This window comes from Ranitomeya variabilis, chromosome 5, assembly GCF_051348905.1.
Source record: "Ranitomeya variabilis isolate aRanVar5 chromosome 5, aRanVar5.hap1, whole genome shotgun sequence".
Taxonomy (NCBI): Eukaryota; Metazoa; Chordata; class Amphibia; order Anura; family Dendrobatidae; genus Ranitomeya; species Ranitomeya variabilis.
The window spans coordinates 132,537,083-132,556,410 of NC_135236.1; the positions used below are offsets into that span (position 1 = coordinate 132,537,083).

Genomic DNA, 19,328 nt, shown 5'->3' on the forward strand with positions numbered 1-19,328 from the left:
TGAGTGAACTACCACAAGGAACCTATCATGTCAGAAAAATGCTATTAACCTGCAGATATGGGGTTAATCTGCAGTTTAATAGTGTTCTAAAGCTGCATTGATGCTGCACTTAGAGTCCTGCTACTGGGAGGAAATTAACTTTATGCCTCCAGCTTTCAGTTATAGAGGCGTGGTTTCAGTCACAACTCATTACATATTAAGCGACAGCTGTAGCCACGCCTCGGGACTGACTGACAGCTAGCTCAGCAGTGCATCAGTACAGAGCTGGCTGACAGTCAGTGTTGGGGAGTACTTACAACTCACTAAGCACTGAGCGGTGACCGAAGCCACACCTCTATGACTGAAAGCTGGAGGTTGCCAGAAGGAATAAAGTTCATTTCCTCCCAGTAGTTGCACTTTATTTTGACAAAACATGTTCCCTTTAAGCCGCCAAAGATATTAGATAAAAATAAGCCAAAACCACAGATCTCGAACAACCAGCTACTGTGTATGGGATGGGGGCCCAAAATTTCCCCCAACAAACAATATCTGGGAAGATGTAGATCAGAGAGTTGAAATTAAATCATCTGATCCTTTTGTTCAGGGGTTAAGTGTCTACCATGCTCTTCTGTCGGTGTCTCTCATAGAGAACACAGTAAATCTCGGCTGAGTCTTCCTGTGTGTGGGGGGAGTGGGAGAAATAGCCATTAGCAGAATGATGGTTTATCTGACACCCATCCAATGTGTATGCATGAAGTCCTTTATGATACAGGAAAGAAATATATCTTGGTACCGTGTTAGCCAGTAGATAAAAGGTATCAACCACTGAGGACTCTCGATTTTAAATATTTTTGAAGTCCTTTAGGCCTTGTTCGCACACATCAAGTTTTTGGCTATTGTTGCATTTTAAACATAACCCAGATATGATAGAGATATGAAGATATATTTTTCAACACTGTATGCTTTATTTTCTCTGATAATGGGGTCTAATGTGTTTTTATTCTGTGTTCTTACATTTCCTATTACAGGGCAGTAAGCCCTGTGTGTGCCAATGTAAGATTCCTATCTGAGGCTTTATATCATCGCTAGAAGAGAGAGGCAATATCCACCCATAATTTGGCATGTAAATAATATGAATCAGGTTATTTCATTTCTATATCAATGCACTAGAAGAAACTCCGTATGGCCCCACAGATCTGTAATATGGACCAGAAGGTACAAGTAGCAGAAAAAGTCCATTGTTACCATCATAGGACCAGGGGAGGTGAGTACGCACATTTTAAAACTTTTTAAACTTTGTAAAACAAAAGTGTTTGTTTTGTTTGACCTGATTTGCTGTGAATTTTCAGGTAATATGGAGAACAATAGATTTTTTTCTAGGAATTGTAAAGTACCCATTTAATTCAGTGTTGAAAATGTGAATTATGCGAATAAGTTTTATTGTTCTGTGGAAACCACCATTAGTTACAGGAAACGATTGGTTCCAGGAAGCAGCTAGGAACAATATTGATATATCTTCTTAATACCCTAATCTATCACTGTCTCTGGCTAATTGGGGCTGGTTAATTTAATGACCTCTAATTCATTCTGCTTCCTGTAGGACGGAGCATTTATGAACTGGTCGGGGACTAGTAGTAAATAATTAGGACGTTGGACTTCATGATTGCTCTCTTGTATTTCTGACATCTGCTGATACTTTATTAACAATCTTGGGTCACATGAATATTTACAATGATAATAGAGATAGGTAGAGCGCCCCCCACCGATCATAAGATGAGGACTGTGTGGCTGCATAGCAAGAAGCTCCTCCTGATTCCTATGTGCAAAAAAAGCCTGGATAGAAATGTTCTGCTCCCTCCATAGCTATAGCAGAACACTGCAACAGCATTACACTTCAGAGCCCGTGCGGGTGTCAGGGTTGGAATAAGAACATTGGAGGTTTTCTCATAATCCAAATGTACAACCCTGATTTACACTGATATAACTTGTGGGCCCTAATGCAAATCTACAGAAGGGCCTCCAGCTATCATGGGTCTTTAATAGCATTGGTCTTCTCACATGGACATTTGGGCCCGGGACTGCAACTGTTGTACCCATTATACTCACGTCCTTGCTGATTTCCAACAAAACATCCACGTTTTGGCAAACTTAATGCACATTTTATGCTTTTAGACCTAAATATATATTTAAGCTGTGTCTTGAGATTGTAATAAGCTTTGTTTTTTCACTAAATATAAGGTCAACAAGCTTTGAAATAATTGCTGTCCATAATTACATCATGATTCTTGACCATGTAGGTCAACTAATGCCATAGGATGTGATACCACAGTCATATGGCATCACCATGAATTTTACATTGATGATCTTGCCCCCAAATTAGCCACTTTCTTACAGATCCCAGCAGAACAATGACCATAACTGTGTGGTCGTCCCCTTTTGAAAGAATGAATTCCAACGCACCAAGAAACAACCGGGGTTACCGACGAGCGTTGTACTGCAAATGGAACCAAATCATACTTCTTTCTTGTATACATTTGTATTTGTTGTTGTTGTTTTGCAGATTTACATGATACCTGTTTATGTCTGATCTCTCTGGTCGAGGCCCATGGATTGGAGAAGCAGTCCTGTTTAGCTTACGTATCATACTATAGACTCTTGCTTTCTTTAGCACAACCACAATCCTCGAGCAAGCATATTGCTACCTTTACCTTATCGGAGCGCCCCCAGACGCAGGGCCGTGGGGTACTCGGTACCGGGCTTCTCTGTCTCAGTTCTGGGGTTGTCACGGTGGTTAGACCCGGTCCGTGACCCTGCTAAGGGGCGTCCAATGAAAGTTGTAAGTGGTGGTGCGTGGTGCAGGTCGCGATGAATAACGAGGACACAGGGTTGCAGTCTCTTTACCTCTTTACTGAAGGCTTCAAGGTCCTCAATCCAGAGTACGGTTAACAGGGCTGTCTGAGACCGGCCAGTCCGATGGCACCTCCAGAGTTCCCTTTGCAGGTGGAAATCTGTGCCTACCTTCTAGCGCCTGTGTGTTGTAGTACTTCCCTGCTGAGCACCACGGGATAGTCCTCACAACTGTTGTGTCTGTTTCTGATGTTCTTTCCCACAACTTATGTCTGTTCTGATGTTCTTCTCTGTCCCCCAGATGATATGGATAGGACGCACCCGTATGACGGGTAGGCCTGGAGTTCTTCCGGGACCCTAGTGACGCCCCTCTCCCACAGTTGCCCCCTATGTCTGCTTAGGTGATTTAGGTGAGACAGCCAACCTATAATTAACTGTCCTGCCATTGGTTTGAAGTAATGCTTGGAGCCCAATACTTCCTCGGCATTCTGGCCACCGGCTATGCGCCTCAATAGGATGTTGCCTCGATCTTACAGCACGACTCCTATTGGTGTTATCTCCTTTCTGCTTTGATCTCGTTTCTCACTCTCCACAATAAACCTCGCTTCTTGTCCTTTCTTGAGATACCGCCGCGATGTAGTGCAGGCGCGGTTCCTTAACATTCTTTCCTGTTCGCTAGGCCTCTGTCAGGATCCCACCCCTGACAGGGACCCCCCTGAATCTTCCCCTGCAACACCCTCTGCCACAGGATGTTGCCTGGTTCCAACCCAGTCAGCTTCTCTCTAACTTTCTATCTAACCCCCAGTTTTACCAGATTGTGAGGAGTGGCCTAATACATAGCACCCTTAGCTCCCCCTGGAGGCCAGACTATGAAGTGTATTGGTGTCTGTGATACCTGGTCAGGTGAACTCCTTCAGTGCCATCAGACGTACCATCACTCCCCATCAGTACTGCAACGACCAGGACTCTGGGGCGCTGCACTCCCCCCCCCCGGTTAAATCCAGTACTCTCGGACTGGGAAGAAAACAACAATACATGTCAGCAAAAGACATACAAATTTTTAAATGCAATAAACAAGTAATAAGTGGAAACAACAGTGCTTCCCTTTATGGGAGGTGAGGACTCTTGAACGTTACAAACATGGTTAAACATCTTAAATAAAACACTATAAGTAACTTCTATTACCCAGCCGGGTATTCTACTGAGTGCAAATGCTGAACAATAATTTATCTTTGCCTCTAAGGACGTGTAAGCTGAATCCACTAAAGGCCTATGATAAAACTTCTAAAATATAAATTAACTTTTTCTTCATTTTTCCCTTTTAAGTGCAATATTTTCTTTTTATTCTATGATTTGTCTTATGCAGGACCGCCTGTCTATCTGCCCAGGCCTACTGCCTCTTTCTTAGTACAGGATCACTGAGCCATCTCTTTAAGGCTCCTAGGAGGACTCACCCACTAACCCCTACGGGTTCACTTTCCTGTCCTCATTCTCTAGCACATTATTAAACATTTTCTATAATTAACTAACTGGCTACATATAACTTTTCTATGTAAAACATTATTTCTATTTACTCTTCTTTAAGGCAACGTTATATATTGAATGCAACTGGTGAACATTCCCTTTAAGAGGGAACCAAGTCTCTTTGAGCTAGTGCAACTACTCATGTTGCAAGTCCGTGTAAGGCAGGAACTCCGATGCTGTTTCCAGGAACAGTTTCTTCACAAAGAGTTCTCTTTCTTGTAAAACCAGTAGAGGGCACCCTTAAGAGGGTGCGAACTATTTACAGAGCAGTTTGGGAACCATTCACCGTCCATGATTCGGTAGTCTTTAAAACAGTGGTGACCAAAACAAAAAGGCAAAATAGGGATCCCGGGTCAACTAAGGGATCCCTTTAAGAGATAACCCTGGTCGGGTTATAGCAGCAGAAAAACACAAAAAGACGAACAATTAACTATTTACAATACGCAGAGCTTTAGGGCTTCATCCTTACTGATCAGGGGGTGGCATCCTTGTCCCAGGGAAGGAGGTGCTGGAGTCGGTAGGTCCCAGGGGGAGGTGGCGCTGCAACTGGGCCTATCAGCAGGTCCTCTGCTAATGGGGCAGGGTCGGCGAGCTTACCGGCCGGTGCAACGTCCTCTGTTATGATCCGGTGACCCTGGAGCCGCATGAGACTATTTCTGGAGTAGGTGGAACCTGTACTGACCGCAATCCTAATACTGACACCACAACTAGAAGTAGCCGTGGGATGTACCTAACCAGGCCTAGACACCTCGACACAGCCGGAGGACTAAATAGCCCTAAAGATGGAAATGGGAAATCCTATCTTGCCTCAGAGCAGAGCCCCAAAGGATAGGCAGCCCCCCACAAATATTGACTGTGAGTTTAAGAGGAAATATGTACACAGGCAGAAAAGACAGAGTTTAGCAAAAGAGGCCCTTCTAGCTAGATAGAAAGGATAGGACAGAGTTCTAAGCGGTCAGTATTAAAACACTAGAAAAATCCACGGCAGAATATACTATATACTACATCTAACTAAAGACATAGGATGTATATCTGCATCTCCAGAGAAACCAGCATGACAGAAAAATCCAAACAAGTCAAAGCTGGACAAAAATACAATAGATTGCACTACACATAAAAGCACACTGCATGCGTGCTACATAGAACCAAAACAGGGCACTTATCTTAGCTGAAATGACAGCAGGGCAAGTGGAGCCAGACAGAGATGCAATCCCTCCAAGATACAATGGACAACTGGCTGGGATTGATGGATCCTACAAACCTAAATACCTAATAGAGCTGCAATAAGCAGAAACACCTGCCCTGGCTTATAATCCAGAGACCACTGCACTACCACTAACAACCACCGGAGGGAGCCCAAGAGCAGAATTCACAACAGTACCTCCCCCTTGAAGAGGGGTCACCGAACCCTTACCAGAGCCCCCAGGCCGATCAGGATGAGCCAGATGAAAGGCCCGAACCAACTCAGCAGCATGGACATCAGAGGCAAAAACCCAAGAATTATCCTCCTGGCCGTAACCTTTCCATTTGACAAGGTACTGAAGCTTCCGTCTCGAAAAACGAGAATCCAAAATCTTCTCAACCACATACTCCAACTCCCCATCAACCAACACAGGAGCCGGAGGATCAACAGAGGGAAGAACGGGCACCACATATTTCCGCAACAAAGATCTATGGAAAACATTATGGATAGAAAAAGATGCCAGAAGGGCCAAACGAAAAGACACCGGATTGATAATCTCAGAAATCCTATAAAGACCAATAAACCGTGGCTTAAACTTAGGGGAAGAAACCTTCATAGGAACATGACGGGAAGACAACCAAACCAAATCCCCAACCCGAAGCCGGGAACCAACACACCGACGACGGTTAGCAAAACGTTGCGCCTCCTCCTGAGACAACACCAAATTGTCCACCACATGAGCCCAAATTTGCTGCAATCTGTCAACCACAGAATCCACACCAGGACAATCAGAAGGCTCAACCTGCCCCGAAGTAAAACGAGGATGAAAACCAAAATTACAAAAAAAATGGCGAAACCAAGGTAGCCGAACTAGCCCGATTATTAAGGGCAAACTCGGCCAATGGCAAGAAAGCCACCCAATCATCCTGATCAGCAGACACGAAGCATCTCAAATAAGTTTCCAAAGTCTGATTGGTTCGCTCGGTTTGGCCATTTGTCTGAGGATGAAATGCGGAAGAAAAAGACAAATCAATGCCCAACCTAGCACAAAAGGCTCGCCAAAACCTAGAAACAAACTGGGAACCTCTGTCGGACACAATATTCTCCGGAATACCATGCAAACGAACCACATGCTGAAAAAACAATGGAACCAAATCAGAAGAGGAAGGCAACTTAGGCAAAGGCACCAAATGAACCATCTTAGAAAACCGGTCACAAACCACCCAGATAACCGACATCCTCTGGGAAGCCGGAAGGTCTGAAATAAAATCCATAGAAATATGCGTCCAAGGCCTCTCAGGGACCGGCAAAGGCAAAAGCAACCCACTAGCGCGAGAACAACAAGGCTTAGCCCGCGCACAAGTCCCACAGGACTGCACAAAAGAACGCACATCCCGCGACAAAGAAGGCCACCAAAAAGACCTACCAACCAAATCTCTGGTACCAAAAATACCAGGATGACCAGCCAACACAGAACAATGAACCTCCGAAATCACCCTACTAGTCCATTTATCAGGAACGAACAGTTTCCCCACTGGACAGCGGTCAGGTTTGTCAGCCTGAAATTCCTGAAGAACCCGTCGTAGATCAGGGGAGATGGCAGAAAGAACCACCCCTTCCTTTAGAATGCCGACCGGTTCAAGGACCTCCGGAGAATCAGGCAAAAAGCTCCTAGAGAGGGCATCAGCTTTAATATTCTTAGAACCCGGAAGATACGAGACCACGAAATCAAAACAGGAGAAAAACAAAGACCATCGAGCCTGTCTAGGATTCAACCGCTTGGCAGACTCGAGGTAAATCAGATTTTTATGATCGGTCAAAACCACAATACGATGCTTGGCGAAAACGTTCGGGAAAAGAAGGCACATGTTTTCATCAAGGAACCATCAGAATTCCTCTGAGACAAAACGGCCCCTGCCCCAATCTCAGAAGCGTCAACCTCAACCTGAAATGGAAGAGAAACATCTGGTTGACGCAACACCGGAGCAGAAGTAAATCGGCGTTTAAGCTCCTGAAAGGCAGAGACAGCCGCAGAGGACCAATTCGTCACATCAGCGCACTTTTTCGTCAAATCGGTCAGGGGTTTAACCCCACTGGAGAAGTTAGCAATGAAACGGCGATAAAAATTAGCAAAGCCCAAAAATTTCTGAAGACTCTTCACGGACGTGGGCTGAATCCCATCATGAATGGCCTGAACCTTAACCGGATCCATCTTTATAGATGAGGGAGAAAAAATAAAGCCCAAAAAAGAAACCTTCTGTACTCCAAAACTGGGGTTTATTTTTAGCCAAAGGTGTAGCATCAAGGAATAGGGTTCTCCAAAGACTGCAAGGGGAAACCACAACGTCTAGCGAATTCAAAGTCCATTAAATTCAAAGCGGCGCCAGAATCTACAAACGCCATGACAGAAAATGACGACAATGAGCAGATCAATGTCACAGATAACAGAAATTTAGGTTGTACGGTACCAATGGTAACTGAACTAGCTATTCTCTTAATACGCTTAGGGCAGACCGAAATGACATGAGAAGCATCGCCACAGTAAAAACACAACCCATTCTGACGTCTGAATCCCCGTCGTTCAGCTCCAGACAGAATCCTATCGCACTGCATAGGCTCAGGTATCTGCTCTGAGGACAACGCCACAGCGCGCACAGCTCTGCGCTCACGCAGGCGCCGATCAATCTGAATGGCCAGAGACATAGAATCGCTCAGACCAATAGGCGTGGGAAACCCCACCATAACATCTTTAACAGATTCAGAAAGACCCTTTCTGAAAATTGCCGCCAAAGCATCCTCATTCCATTTAGTCAGCACCGACCATTTTCTAAATTTCTGACAATACAATTCTGCCGCTTCTTGACCTTGAAACAGGGTCATCAAGGTCTTCTCAGCATGATCCACAGAATTTGGTTCATCATATAATAACCCTAGAGCTTGAAAAAACACTTCTACATCAAACAAGGCAGGACTCCCAGATTCCAGGGAAAATGCCCAATCCTGAGGATCGCCACGCAGCAGAGAGATGACAATTTTAACCTGCTGAATGGGATCACCAGAAGAACGAGGTTTCAGAGCAAAAAACAGTTTACAGTTATTTTTAAAACTCAAAAATTTAGACCTGTCCCACAAAAAATAACTCAGGAGTAGGAATCCTAGGCTCTAAAACCGGAGTCTGAACAATATAATCGGAAATACCCTGTACCCTAGCAGCTAGTTGGTCTACACCAGAAGCTAATCCCTGAACATCCATGCTAGCACACAGCTCCTTAGTCACCCAGAGAAAAAGAGGGAAGGAAAGACAAAACAGACTGCAGAAAAAAAATGGCTCAGAACTTTTCTTCCCTTCTTCTGAGATGCATTTAACTCATTGTTGGCCAGTTGTACTGTTATGATCCGGTGACCCTGGAGCCGCATGAGACTATCTCTGGAGTAGGTGGAACCTGTACTGACCGCAATCCTAATACTGACACCGCAACTAGAAGTAGCCGTGGGATGTACCTAACCAGGCCTAGACACCTCGACACAGCCGGAGGACTAAATACCCCTAAAGATGGAAATGGGAAATCCTATCTTGCTTCAGAGCAGAGCCCCAAAGGATAGGCAGCCCCCCACAAATATTGACTGTGAGTTTAAAGGGAACCTGTCACCACGTTTTTGGAAGATGGGATAAAAATAGCGTTAAATAGGGGCAGAGGTGGGCATTACATTAGTGTGTTTGTTATGCGTTTATTACCCACCTAAGTTGCCGAAATACCTTTGCAAAGTCTCCGTTTTCGCCTGTCAATCAGGCTGGTCTGGTCAAAAGGGCGTCTTGTCTTCCCCCAGATTTTGCGTAGTTTTCCGTTGGTGGCGTAGTGGTGTGCGCATGCCCAAAGTCCTGAATCCTCTGCCAGGGGATTTAAAAGAGCGCGCTGTTCGTTTTCATTGGTGATCGGTGGGCACGGCCATCTTCCTTTGGCCGCGCGTGCGCAGAAGCGGCGCTCTGCTGGCCGCGGCTTCAGGAAAATGGCCGCGGGATGCCGCGCGTGCGCAGATGGATATCGCGGCGGCCATTTTCCTGAAGCCGCGGCCAGCAGAGCGCCGCTTCTGCGCACGCGCGGCCAAAGGAAGATGGCCGCGCCCACCGATCACCAATGAAAACGAACAGCGCGCTCTTTTAAATCCCCTGGCAGAGGATTCGGGACCTTGGGCATGCGCACACCACTACGCCACCAACGGAAAACTACGCAAAATCTGGGGGAAGACAACGCCCTTTTGACCAGACCAGCCTGATTGACAGGCGAAAACGGAGACTTTGCAAAGGTATTTCGGCAACTTAGGTGGGTAATAAACGCATAACAAACACACTAATGTAATGCCCACCTCTGCCCCTATTTAACGCTATTTTTATCCCATCTTCCAAAAACGTGGTGACAGGTTCCCTTTAAGAGGAAATATGTACACAGGCAGAAAAGACAGAGTTTAGCAAAAGAGGCCCTTCTAGCTAGATAGAAAGGATAGGACAGAGTTCTAAGCGTTCAGTATTAAAACACTAGAAAAATCCACGGCAGAATATACTATATACTACATCTAACTAAAGACATAGGATGTATATCTGCATCTCCAGAGAAACCAGCATGACAGAAAAATCCAAACAAGTCAAAGCTGGACAAAAATACAATAGACTGCACTACACATAAAAGCACACTGCATGCGTGCTACATAGAACCAAAACAGGGCACTTATCTTAGCTGAAATGACAGCAGGGCAAGTGGAGCCAGACAGAGATGCAATCCATCCAAGATACAATGGACAACTGGCAGGGATTGATGGATCCTACAAACCTAAATACCTTATAGAGCTGCAATAAGCAAAAACACCTGCCCTGGCCTATAATCCAGAGACCACTGCACTACCACTAACAACCACCGGAGGGAGCCCAAGAGCAGAATTCACAACAGTCCTCCCATGCGGCTGGCTCCGCTGGTGGTGACATCGGTGGAGACGTCGGCAGCAACCCAAGCAGCGGTGCAGGGACCGAGGTCAGGGGATCCTCCGCTGGCGTTCCCTGGGATGCAGTCTTGGCCTCCACCCGCAGCTGGAGAAGTTGTTCAATCAGGTCCTCCATCTCGAGTTGCAGGAGACCCACATCGGCTGTGGAGACGGGGCCGCTACGCTCCTCCAGGTAGTTGGGGGAGTTCTCCACTTCAACCCCACATTCTGGGTCTGAGCGATCAGCCATCTCATCCTCCACGTGGGTCACTTCCTGGTATTTTTCCCGCTCTCTCCTTCGTGGGCGATTTCGTTTCCTCTGCCTCCGCCCACCATTGAGAATCAGGAGGCGGATCTCGGCTGCTGACGGACACGTCCTCACGGTGCAATAATACTTAGACTGGGCGGCCATGATTTCTCGCGCTCTTCAGCTCGGTTATGCCAACTTCCACGCCCTTCTTCTTCTCCTGCACTCCCCGTGGTGCTGCAATGGCGGCGGTTTTGGCGGGAACTTTTGGCGGTGATGGCAATGCACAGTCTTTGCAATAAATCACAGTTTAAGCACTGTTCAATCACAGTTCCAAGGCACACATGACCTGATTCTTCAGGCTTAAGTAGATCCTGTTCGTGATGCCAAGTTTGGAGCGCCCCCAGACGCAGGGCCGCGGGGTACTCGGTACCGGGCTTCTCTGTCTCAGTTCTGGGGTTGTCACGGTGGTTAGACCAGGTCTGTGACCCTGCTAAGGGGCGTCCAATGAAAGTTGTAAGTGGTGGTGCGTGGTGCAGGTCGCGATGAATAACGAGGACACAGGGTTGCAGTCTCTTTACCTCTTTACTGAAGGCTTCAAGGTCCTCAATCCAGAGTACGGTTAACAGGGCTGTCTGAGAGCGGCCGGTCCGATGGCATCTCCAGAGTTCCCTTTGCAGGTGGAAATCTGTGCCTACCTTCTAGCGCCTGTGTGTTGTAGTACTTCCCTGCTGAGCACCACGGGATAGTCCTCACAACTGTTGTGTCTGTTTCTGACGTTCTTTCCCACAACTTATGTCTGTTCTGATGTTCTTCTCCGTCCCCCAATGATATGGATAGGACGCACCCGTATGACGGGTAGGCCTGGAGTTCTTCCGGGACCCTAGTGACGCCCCTCTCCCACAGTTGCCCCCTATGTCTGCTTAGGTGATTTAGGTGAGACAGCCAACCTATAATTAACTGTCCTGCCGTTGGTTTGAAGTAATGCTTGGAGCCCAATACTTCCTCTGCGTTCCGGCCACCGGCTACACACCTCAATAGGATGTTGCCTCGATCTTACAGCACGACTCCTATTGGTGTTATCTCCTTTCTGCTTTGATCTTGTTTCTCACTCTCCACAATAAACGTCGCTTCTTGTCCTTTCTTGAGATACCGCCGCGATGTAGTGCAGGCGCGGTTCCTTAACGTTCTTTCCTGTTCGCTAGGCCTCTGTCAGGATCCCACCCCTGACAGGGCCCACCCTGAATCTTCCCCTGCAACACCCTCTGCCACAGGATGTTGCCTGGTTCCAACCCAGTCAGCTTCTCTCTAACTTTCTATCTAACCCCCAGTTTTACCAGATTGTGAGGAGTGGCCTAATACATAGCACCCTTAGCTCCCCCTGGAGGCCAGACTGTGAAGTGTATTGGTGTCTGTGTTACCTGGTCAGGTGAACTCCTTCAGTGCCATCAGACGTACCATCACTCCCCTTAGCGGCGGAGCATCAGTACTGCAACGACCAGGAGTCTGGGGCGCTGCATTATCATGGTGAAGCAGAATAGTTGCACTACAGGGCGCTTTTCGTTTGTTGCATTTGAGGAACTTGGCTTATTGGGCTGAGCTGCTGTACCATTCACAGGGCTATGTCCACCATGCCAGACACTGCACTAACCATTACTGCCTTTACATTCTGATGATCAGTGACGGCTCCCTGAATTGTACCATGATAGGTTTTTGTCTTGTAAGGCTAGTTTCACACTAGCGTTTACCTGATCTGCGGCAGGCTGCGGACTTCCTCCGTGAAGCCCCGCCCTCAGCCGCACCTCCGCCGCTAGCTCCGCCTACTTCTGCATGCGGCCCGCATACGACCTCCGTACCTATCTTTAACATTAGGTACGCAGGTCGTGCCGCTGTATGCGGATGCTGCCGCATGTGTCGTTTTGACGATGTGGCGACCAGCGTAGGACGCAGCCTGTAGCATATTTTTTTTTCCGCATCGTCAAAACGACGCATGCGGCAGCATCCGCATACAGCCGCATGACCTGCGTACCTAATGTTAAAGATAGGTACGGAGGTCGCATGCGGGCCGCATGCAGAAGTAGGCGGAGCTAGCGGCGGAGGTGTGGCCGAGGGTGGGGCTTCACGGAGTAAGTCCGCAGCCTGCCGCAGATCAGGTAAACGCTAGTGTGAAACTAGCCTTAGGTCTGTACAGGAGCTCATTGCTGATAAGCCAGGTGACTTTCTTACATGCGGGTGGTGGTGGTGGGGTGGTCATTGAGTTACTGCTTGATTGACAGGCTGGGCCAGCGGCATCATTGCATTGCTGGCCCAAACCATGAAGTAGCCATGCTTCCGCAGCATCAGAGGAGCACCGAGACTGAAACTGGCCAGGATCCCCAGGGGGTGGGGAGGAGACTAACAGCCGACTACAGCAATCACGGTCATTCCGATACATTCTGCACATGTCCAGCAGTGGTGCATAATATAACAGTCAATGACCTGTAAATAACTAATAATTAATTGGCAATATCAGGCAAATGGGGGGAAATTGTACTAATGACAAAATAGTTTGTGTTTACAAGTACTAAAAATGAGAACAACCTTTTAATGCAGCATCCCCTAAACCATTTTAAAGACAGATAGATAGATAGATAGATAGATAGATAGATAGATAATAGCATAAAGGACACACGCTGACAAAACCCCACAAGATATACAAAAAAGAATGTTTATATTGAATAAAGCAGAAAGCCAAGTGACCAAGAATATAGGGGTACACATAAAAGGACTGGGTATGGGGCTACCCAAAAAATAAATGTCACATCAGAGGAAAAATGGTCATAAGCCCACAAATATGAGAAATGTATCAAAACTGTTTTGTTATATTAAAAAGTTAAAGCTTAACTGTCGTTTTCCTTCAATAATAATGGAAAGCAAGCGATTTTAAAGGGAACCTGTCACCCCCAAAATCGAAGATGAGCTAAGCCCACCAGCATCAGGGGCTTATCTACAGCATTCTGTAATGCTGTAGATAAGCCCCCGATGTACCCTGAAAGATGAGCAAAAGAGGTTGGGGGTGACAGGTTCCCTTTAATAATCTTTTAAGTATACTTCATATATGAAATCTGAAAGAAAACATTTTAAAAACTTTCTAGAAGATGCTCCCCCTGTGTTGTTTCTAAAACAAAATAGTATTCACTTCCACACACACTGAATGCAGCTTTCTGAGGGTGAGAGCAGAGACTGCACAGCGTGCAACTCCTGGCTGGATCCCATGCACTGTATTTCCATGCATCAGCAGGTTACCTCAGTCACACAGTGCTGAGTTCTGTCAGCTGTCAGTTATCAGCACGCTGCTCTTCTGCATGTCAGCTGGTTCCTGTGTGCTCAGTGATGTCTGCACATCTCATTGTATAGCACAGACACACAGGACAATCAGCTGACAGAGCAGAAGGAACTCAGTAACATTGGCACTTCTCTTGCCCTGTTGACTGCTTCCTGTGAGCTCAGTGACATCGGCACTTCTCAGTGTTATTGATCATCCTGAGGCACATTTTCTGCATTTGCATCACTCACAGGCAGCACAGGAGCCATCAGCTGACAAATTTACACTGAGAAGTGCCGATGTCAGTGAGCACACAGGAACCAGCTGACAAATTAACACTGAGAAGTGCCGATGTCAGTGAGCACACAGGAACCAGCTGACAAATTAATACTGAGAAGTTTGATGTCACTGAGCACACAGGAAGCAGTTGACACAATACCAATGACTACTGAGCTCACAGGAGCCAGCTGATAAGGCGGGAGCTGTGAGGTAAACACTAAGGGGGAGTGCCCTACCATTGAGCCCCTTCTGACTTGTCAGCTGATTGTCCTGTGTGTGTCTGTGCTATACAATGAAGAAAACTGCAACATCACTGAGCACACAGGAACCATCTGACAGGCAGAGGAGCAGTGTGTGCCCACAACTAACAGAGCTCCTGCACTGCGTGACTGAGGTAACCTGCTGATGCACTGACATACAGTGCATGGGATTCATCCATGAGCATGCATGGCTCAGCCCCCTGCCTTAGAGAGCTTCAGAAACAGCATAGGTAGACATCTTCTAGAAGGTTTTTAAAAGGTTTTCTTTCGGATTTCATGTATAAGGTATATTTGAAACATTGTTGAAATCACTTGCTCAACATTATTATTGCATAAAAATTAAAACAACAGTTACTCTTATATGTCCGGATGACAGATACAGCAGTAAAAAGGCATCACACACTGCAGGAGAGGATCTCATATAGATGTACATATGATCCCAGGAGAGTGCAAAATTAATGTAGAGCATACACATCAATGATAATAATGATAGTGAAAAGTATAATCATGCACCAACCCATCAGAGGTCCTCTCCTGCTGGAATGGCGCCTGCCCTGATGTGAATTTCGGCACTAAGCCTTTATTTATGTTTAAAGACTATGGAGAAACGACTTCATTCAGCGCAAACTTTGATTTTATGACCACAGGCCAGAAAAAATTTGTATTTATTGTGTCAAAAAAAGGAAATTAGCAAATTACACTATAACAAATTTTTATTTATTTTTTGTTCCTGGGTCCAAAGTGTGTTTTCCTAACATGTTATGCCTAAAACAAATAGAAGATAGTTGTTCCACAAAAACTTTGCTTATGTGATCAGGACAATGAAATTTTGAAATTTGTCTGTTTTCGGAAAAATTCTCCATTCGTATTCAATACTGAGAAGCCAAAATTTTGCAGAACAACAACTATTTTCTATTTGTTTTAGGCATAACGGATTAGGAAAACACACTTTGGACCCTGGAACAAAAAATAAATAAAAAATTGTTATATAGTGTTATATGGGACAGATAGATAGATAGATAGATAGATAGATAGATAGATAGATAGATAGATAGATAGATAGATAGAGATGATGGATAGATAATAGATAGCTAGATAGATAGATAGACATAGATGATGGATAGATAATAAATAGATAGATTTATAGACATAAATGATGGATAGATAATAGATAGATAGATAATAGAAAGATACATAGATAGATAATAGATGATAGATAGATAGATAGATAGATAGATAGATAGATAGATAGATAGATAGATAGATAGATAGATAGATAGATAGACATAGATGATGGATAGACACATCTGGCCGTGGAATCATGATTGTCAAATATATTACACACGTTTCTCAATTAAGTCTTTCAAAATATAGAAAGGAGGATAAATTCTGCAGAATTGAAAAAGTGAATAAGTTGAGAAGACAAATAATGGAACTATATTAAATTGTAAGATAGCTACACAGTAACATTATATTAAACAGAGCTATTTTTATTCAATCAACCCTTAACTTTAATGTTGTATGGTTACAAGAAGCATACAAAAAATATTTAAATGAATAAATTAGTAAAGTATGTGAAGAATATGATAAGGTATCAAATAAGACATCTATAAAGAATTATACAAAGCTCTGATGGGGATTTTTATATAATTTGCTGGCCATTAGCTTTATCTCTGTGGGAAGTCTCAGGAAGAATGTGTGCATAGTCCCTCCTTTATTAAATCCAGACTTCTCTTTTATGGGCTTCCAGCTGCAGGTATCTATCTTGTACTGCAAGGTCATCATCCTATTCAGGGTAAAAACTGTATCTCCACGGATTACAGCTGTAAAAAGGGCTCCTTTGCTGTTAACGTACTGTCCGGAGAGCGTTGTCCACTGCTGGGTGCTGAGGTTAAAGTTCTCAATTGTGCAGCGTAGAAAGTCATCAGAAGGGCCATTCCTCATGATGTACAGGTTGTCTCTGTGTCCCACCATGCAATGACCATAGCTCTGTGGTCTCTTTATAGATGAAACAGGAATTACATCATCTTTGTCAGTATCATATTCATAGATTATAGTTGTGTCATGTGGCTTCCAGAGAGAGATGAAAACTCTTCCCATGGCTTTTGTAGCAGGAGGACCTGCCATCGGTTGGGGTAGCTCTTTGCCAAAGGTCCAAATCTGGGTAGATAAAGAATATTTCTCCACATAAGCCACAGGAACCCTCTCATACTCCCCTCTGAAGGCATATAAATACCCTTCATGTCCTACAAGTGTCACTTCGTAGCGGAGCTGATGTGGGCTGGAGAACTCACTCCAGGTGTGGTTTTCTGGATCATAACAGAAACTTCTCTCTACAACTTGCTTGTTGGCTCCTCGAGCTCCACCTACAATAAAAACTTTATTGTTTAGAGTGGTGACACCAGCCAAAAATGTGCTGGCATTATCTGGGATGCATCCTAAACTCACCCATTGATTATCACTCTCATTTAGGAAGCACATTGTCCTTGATGGATCCTCAAGGAAAGCTATGGTGGGAGTGTGAGAACCAACTGCAACAAAAGTGCTGGGCATAAGAGACTCAACATATTCAATGAGGTCTTTGGGCAAGGCCTGTATGTCTTTTTCCAAAAGTTCATAAATATCTCGAATGTACAAGGCGGATTCGTGGAACAGGTCTAGCAGTCCATAGGTGGCAGCAGCTTCATACATTACCAGGCAATTGTCCGGGTCAATCATATTGACCAAATGCTTCATTAGGAGTTCCACTTGTAAGAAAGCTGCACACTCCACAGCTTCCAAAATCTCTTCACAGCTCAAAAGAGGCCTCTCACCGTCCAGCACCCTTAATGTTATCAAGAAGCCCATTGCACCTAAGTTGTGTAACTGGATTTCATCTTGGGAGCTCTCCCTCATTCCAGACTGGAAAAGAGCGCGGAAATATTCACTGTGCTTCACCAATAATTCCTTGTCTGTGGCAAACACCGTCCCTTCAACAGTAACATGAAGCTTGGTCATTATAAAAAATGATAAAAAGCATGGGTGCCTTTGGGTCGTGTTGTCTTTCTCTTCCTAACGGGTGTCTGTATTTAATCTGTGCTGTGAAAGGGCTAGCATGCCTTCTGCTAAAGATAGCATCGCTCATGTGATGGTAAGCGCCAAGCATAGCAGACCTCCTGTCACTTCTGGCAAGGCAGCTACTAGTGCCAGCTTCCTGCAAGAGAAGATTTGTCCCATGTATACAGCAGTCATAAAAAATGGTCATTATTTTATATCATATCTGCTCTCATACAGTGAAAAAATGTGGAAAAGTTCATGGGGTATGAGTACTTTTCAAGGCACTGTATATCTGTTTTCCAGTTTTCATCCAAGAGAATAAGGGTATTTCCGAAAGAAAATTTGCAAAACGTTTCCATCTACTAAAATATGTTTTTGTTTTTAATTAAAACAGGTGGAAAAGGAAATATATTTTTGTAAAATTTTGGTGCATACGGAATATATAGTAGAAGCATACAGTAAAGTAATATATCAAAGGGAAAATCAAAGTGTGTATCAGGTCTGTCCCGGCATCAGGGCACCTGCATCATTGACCTCCGGTTCATCATATCTGTATGTGCCCCCTGAGGAACCGTATGACGGGGAAACGCGTCGGGGCGTCTGTTGACTAACAGCTAAGTGTTCGGTTTTTTTGGGGGGACAATATCTCCTTCACTGGCTGTTTTTTGTCAAACTTTTTTCCTTTTGTTTTGTTTTAGTCCAGTGTTCCATGCATTAATATAGACACTGACCATTGCCCATTATTTGTAGGCATTTGTTCATCATTTTATTCTATGCGCTGCTAGGCGTAAGGATACTGGCTGGATGTTTATGCATTTATTTATTACAACGGTATTTATACTGCCAGCGAGTTGGTCATGCATGGGCTCCAGTTAATCTGGACTGAACCAGGTCATTTGTGTTTATGCTTTTTTCCTCCCATGTTTGTTGCATTTATATATGGGCTCATCCGAGTCATTGTGTACTAAAATGACTAAATATGCATTTTGAGTGATATTATATACCGTCCTGTGTGGGACGTTATCAAGGGAGGCCATTTAGCATAATTTGTGCACTTAGTTTCTTTTTGCCCTTCCTTCATCTCTTTTATTGCTTTTTGTTTTCTCGCCTTTAGCTGGTTAGTAAATCTATAGGGCCAGCAGGCGATAGCCGTCGTGGAGTGGGGGCGCCAAAAACATCTATCAGGGTGCCAACCTCCACAGGCTAGGAAGGGATAGCAGGAAGGTGTAGGGTCAGGTTATCAGGACAGGTGCACTTAGTAGGTCCGTTACAATTATCTTTGCTTTCACTGGGAAGTGGAATTTTTAAAATATATTTAATAAAATTTATTACTTTTAAGGGTTATTTATGATACATGCATACGGAATATATAAAATAACTTTTTAATCAGTACCGTCATTGGATGTACTTATTCCTTGTTATGGGCTTATAATGTTTTTTGTGCTGGAATTGGATTTTATGATAGGAGCGCCTATCATTATTAGGAAATTTATTGTGTTTATATAAAAGAGAGCCAAAAGCAGAGATGCCATCTTTGAAAAAGACTCTTAGGCAAAAAAAGTTTAACCCCTAAAGAGGTTATTTCAGGAACAAAGTACCTTGTAATCAGTAAAGCCTATAAGCCTATAATAAAAAGCTACACAATTGGGGGTGTAAATAAAATGTTCCTGCGCTGAGATAATCTTATAAACGTGC

At 44.6% G+C, this 19,328-nt stretch overlaps 1 protein-coding gene and 1 long non-coding RNA gene across 2 annotated transcripts in view; one reads left to right on the forward strand and one right to left on the reverse strand.

Moving 5' to 3' along the window:
* The window catches only part of LOC143775326 (uncharacterized), a 94,440-nt gene that overhangs the window by 16,985 nt on the left and 58,127 nt on the right, over window positions 1-19,328 (forward strand). The window lies entirely within an intron of this gene.
* Window positions 15,926-17,638, reverse strand: KBTBD13 (kelch repeat and BTB domain containing 13). The gene has a single exon (XM_077260894.1). It carries the CDS (start codon window positions 17,592-17,594, stop codon window positions 16,215-16,217), a length of 1,380 nt encoding a protein of 459 aa, XP_077117009.1. The 5' UTR covers window positions 17,595-17,638; the 3' UTR covers window positions 15,926-16,214.

What these genes read in the sequence shown, in the direction of transcription:
- KBTBD13 (XM_077260894.1), bottom strand. Translation starts at nt 17,594, where the DNA reads ATGACCAAGCTTCATGTTACTGTTGAAGGGACGGTGTTTGCCACAGAC.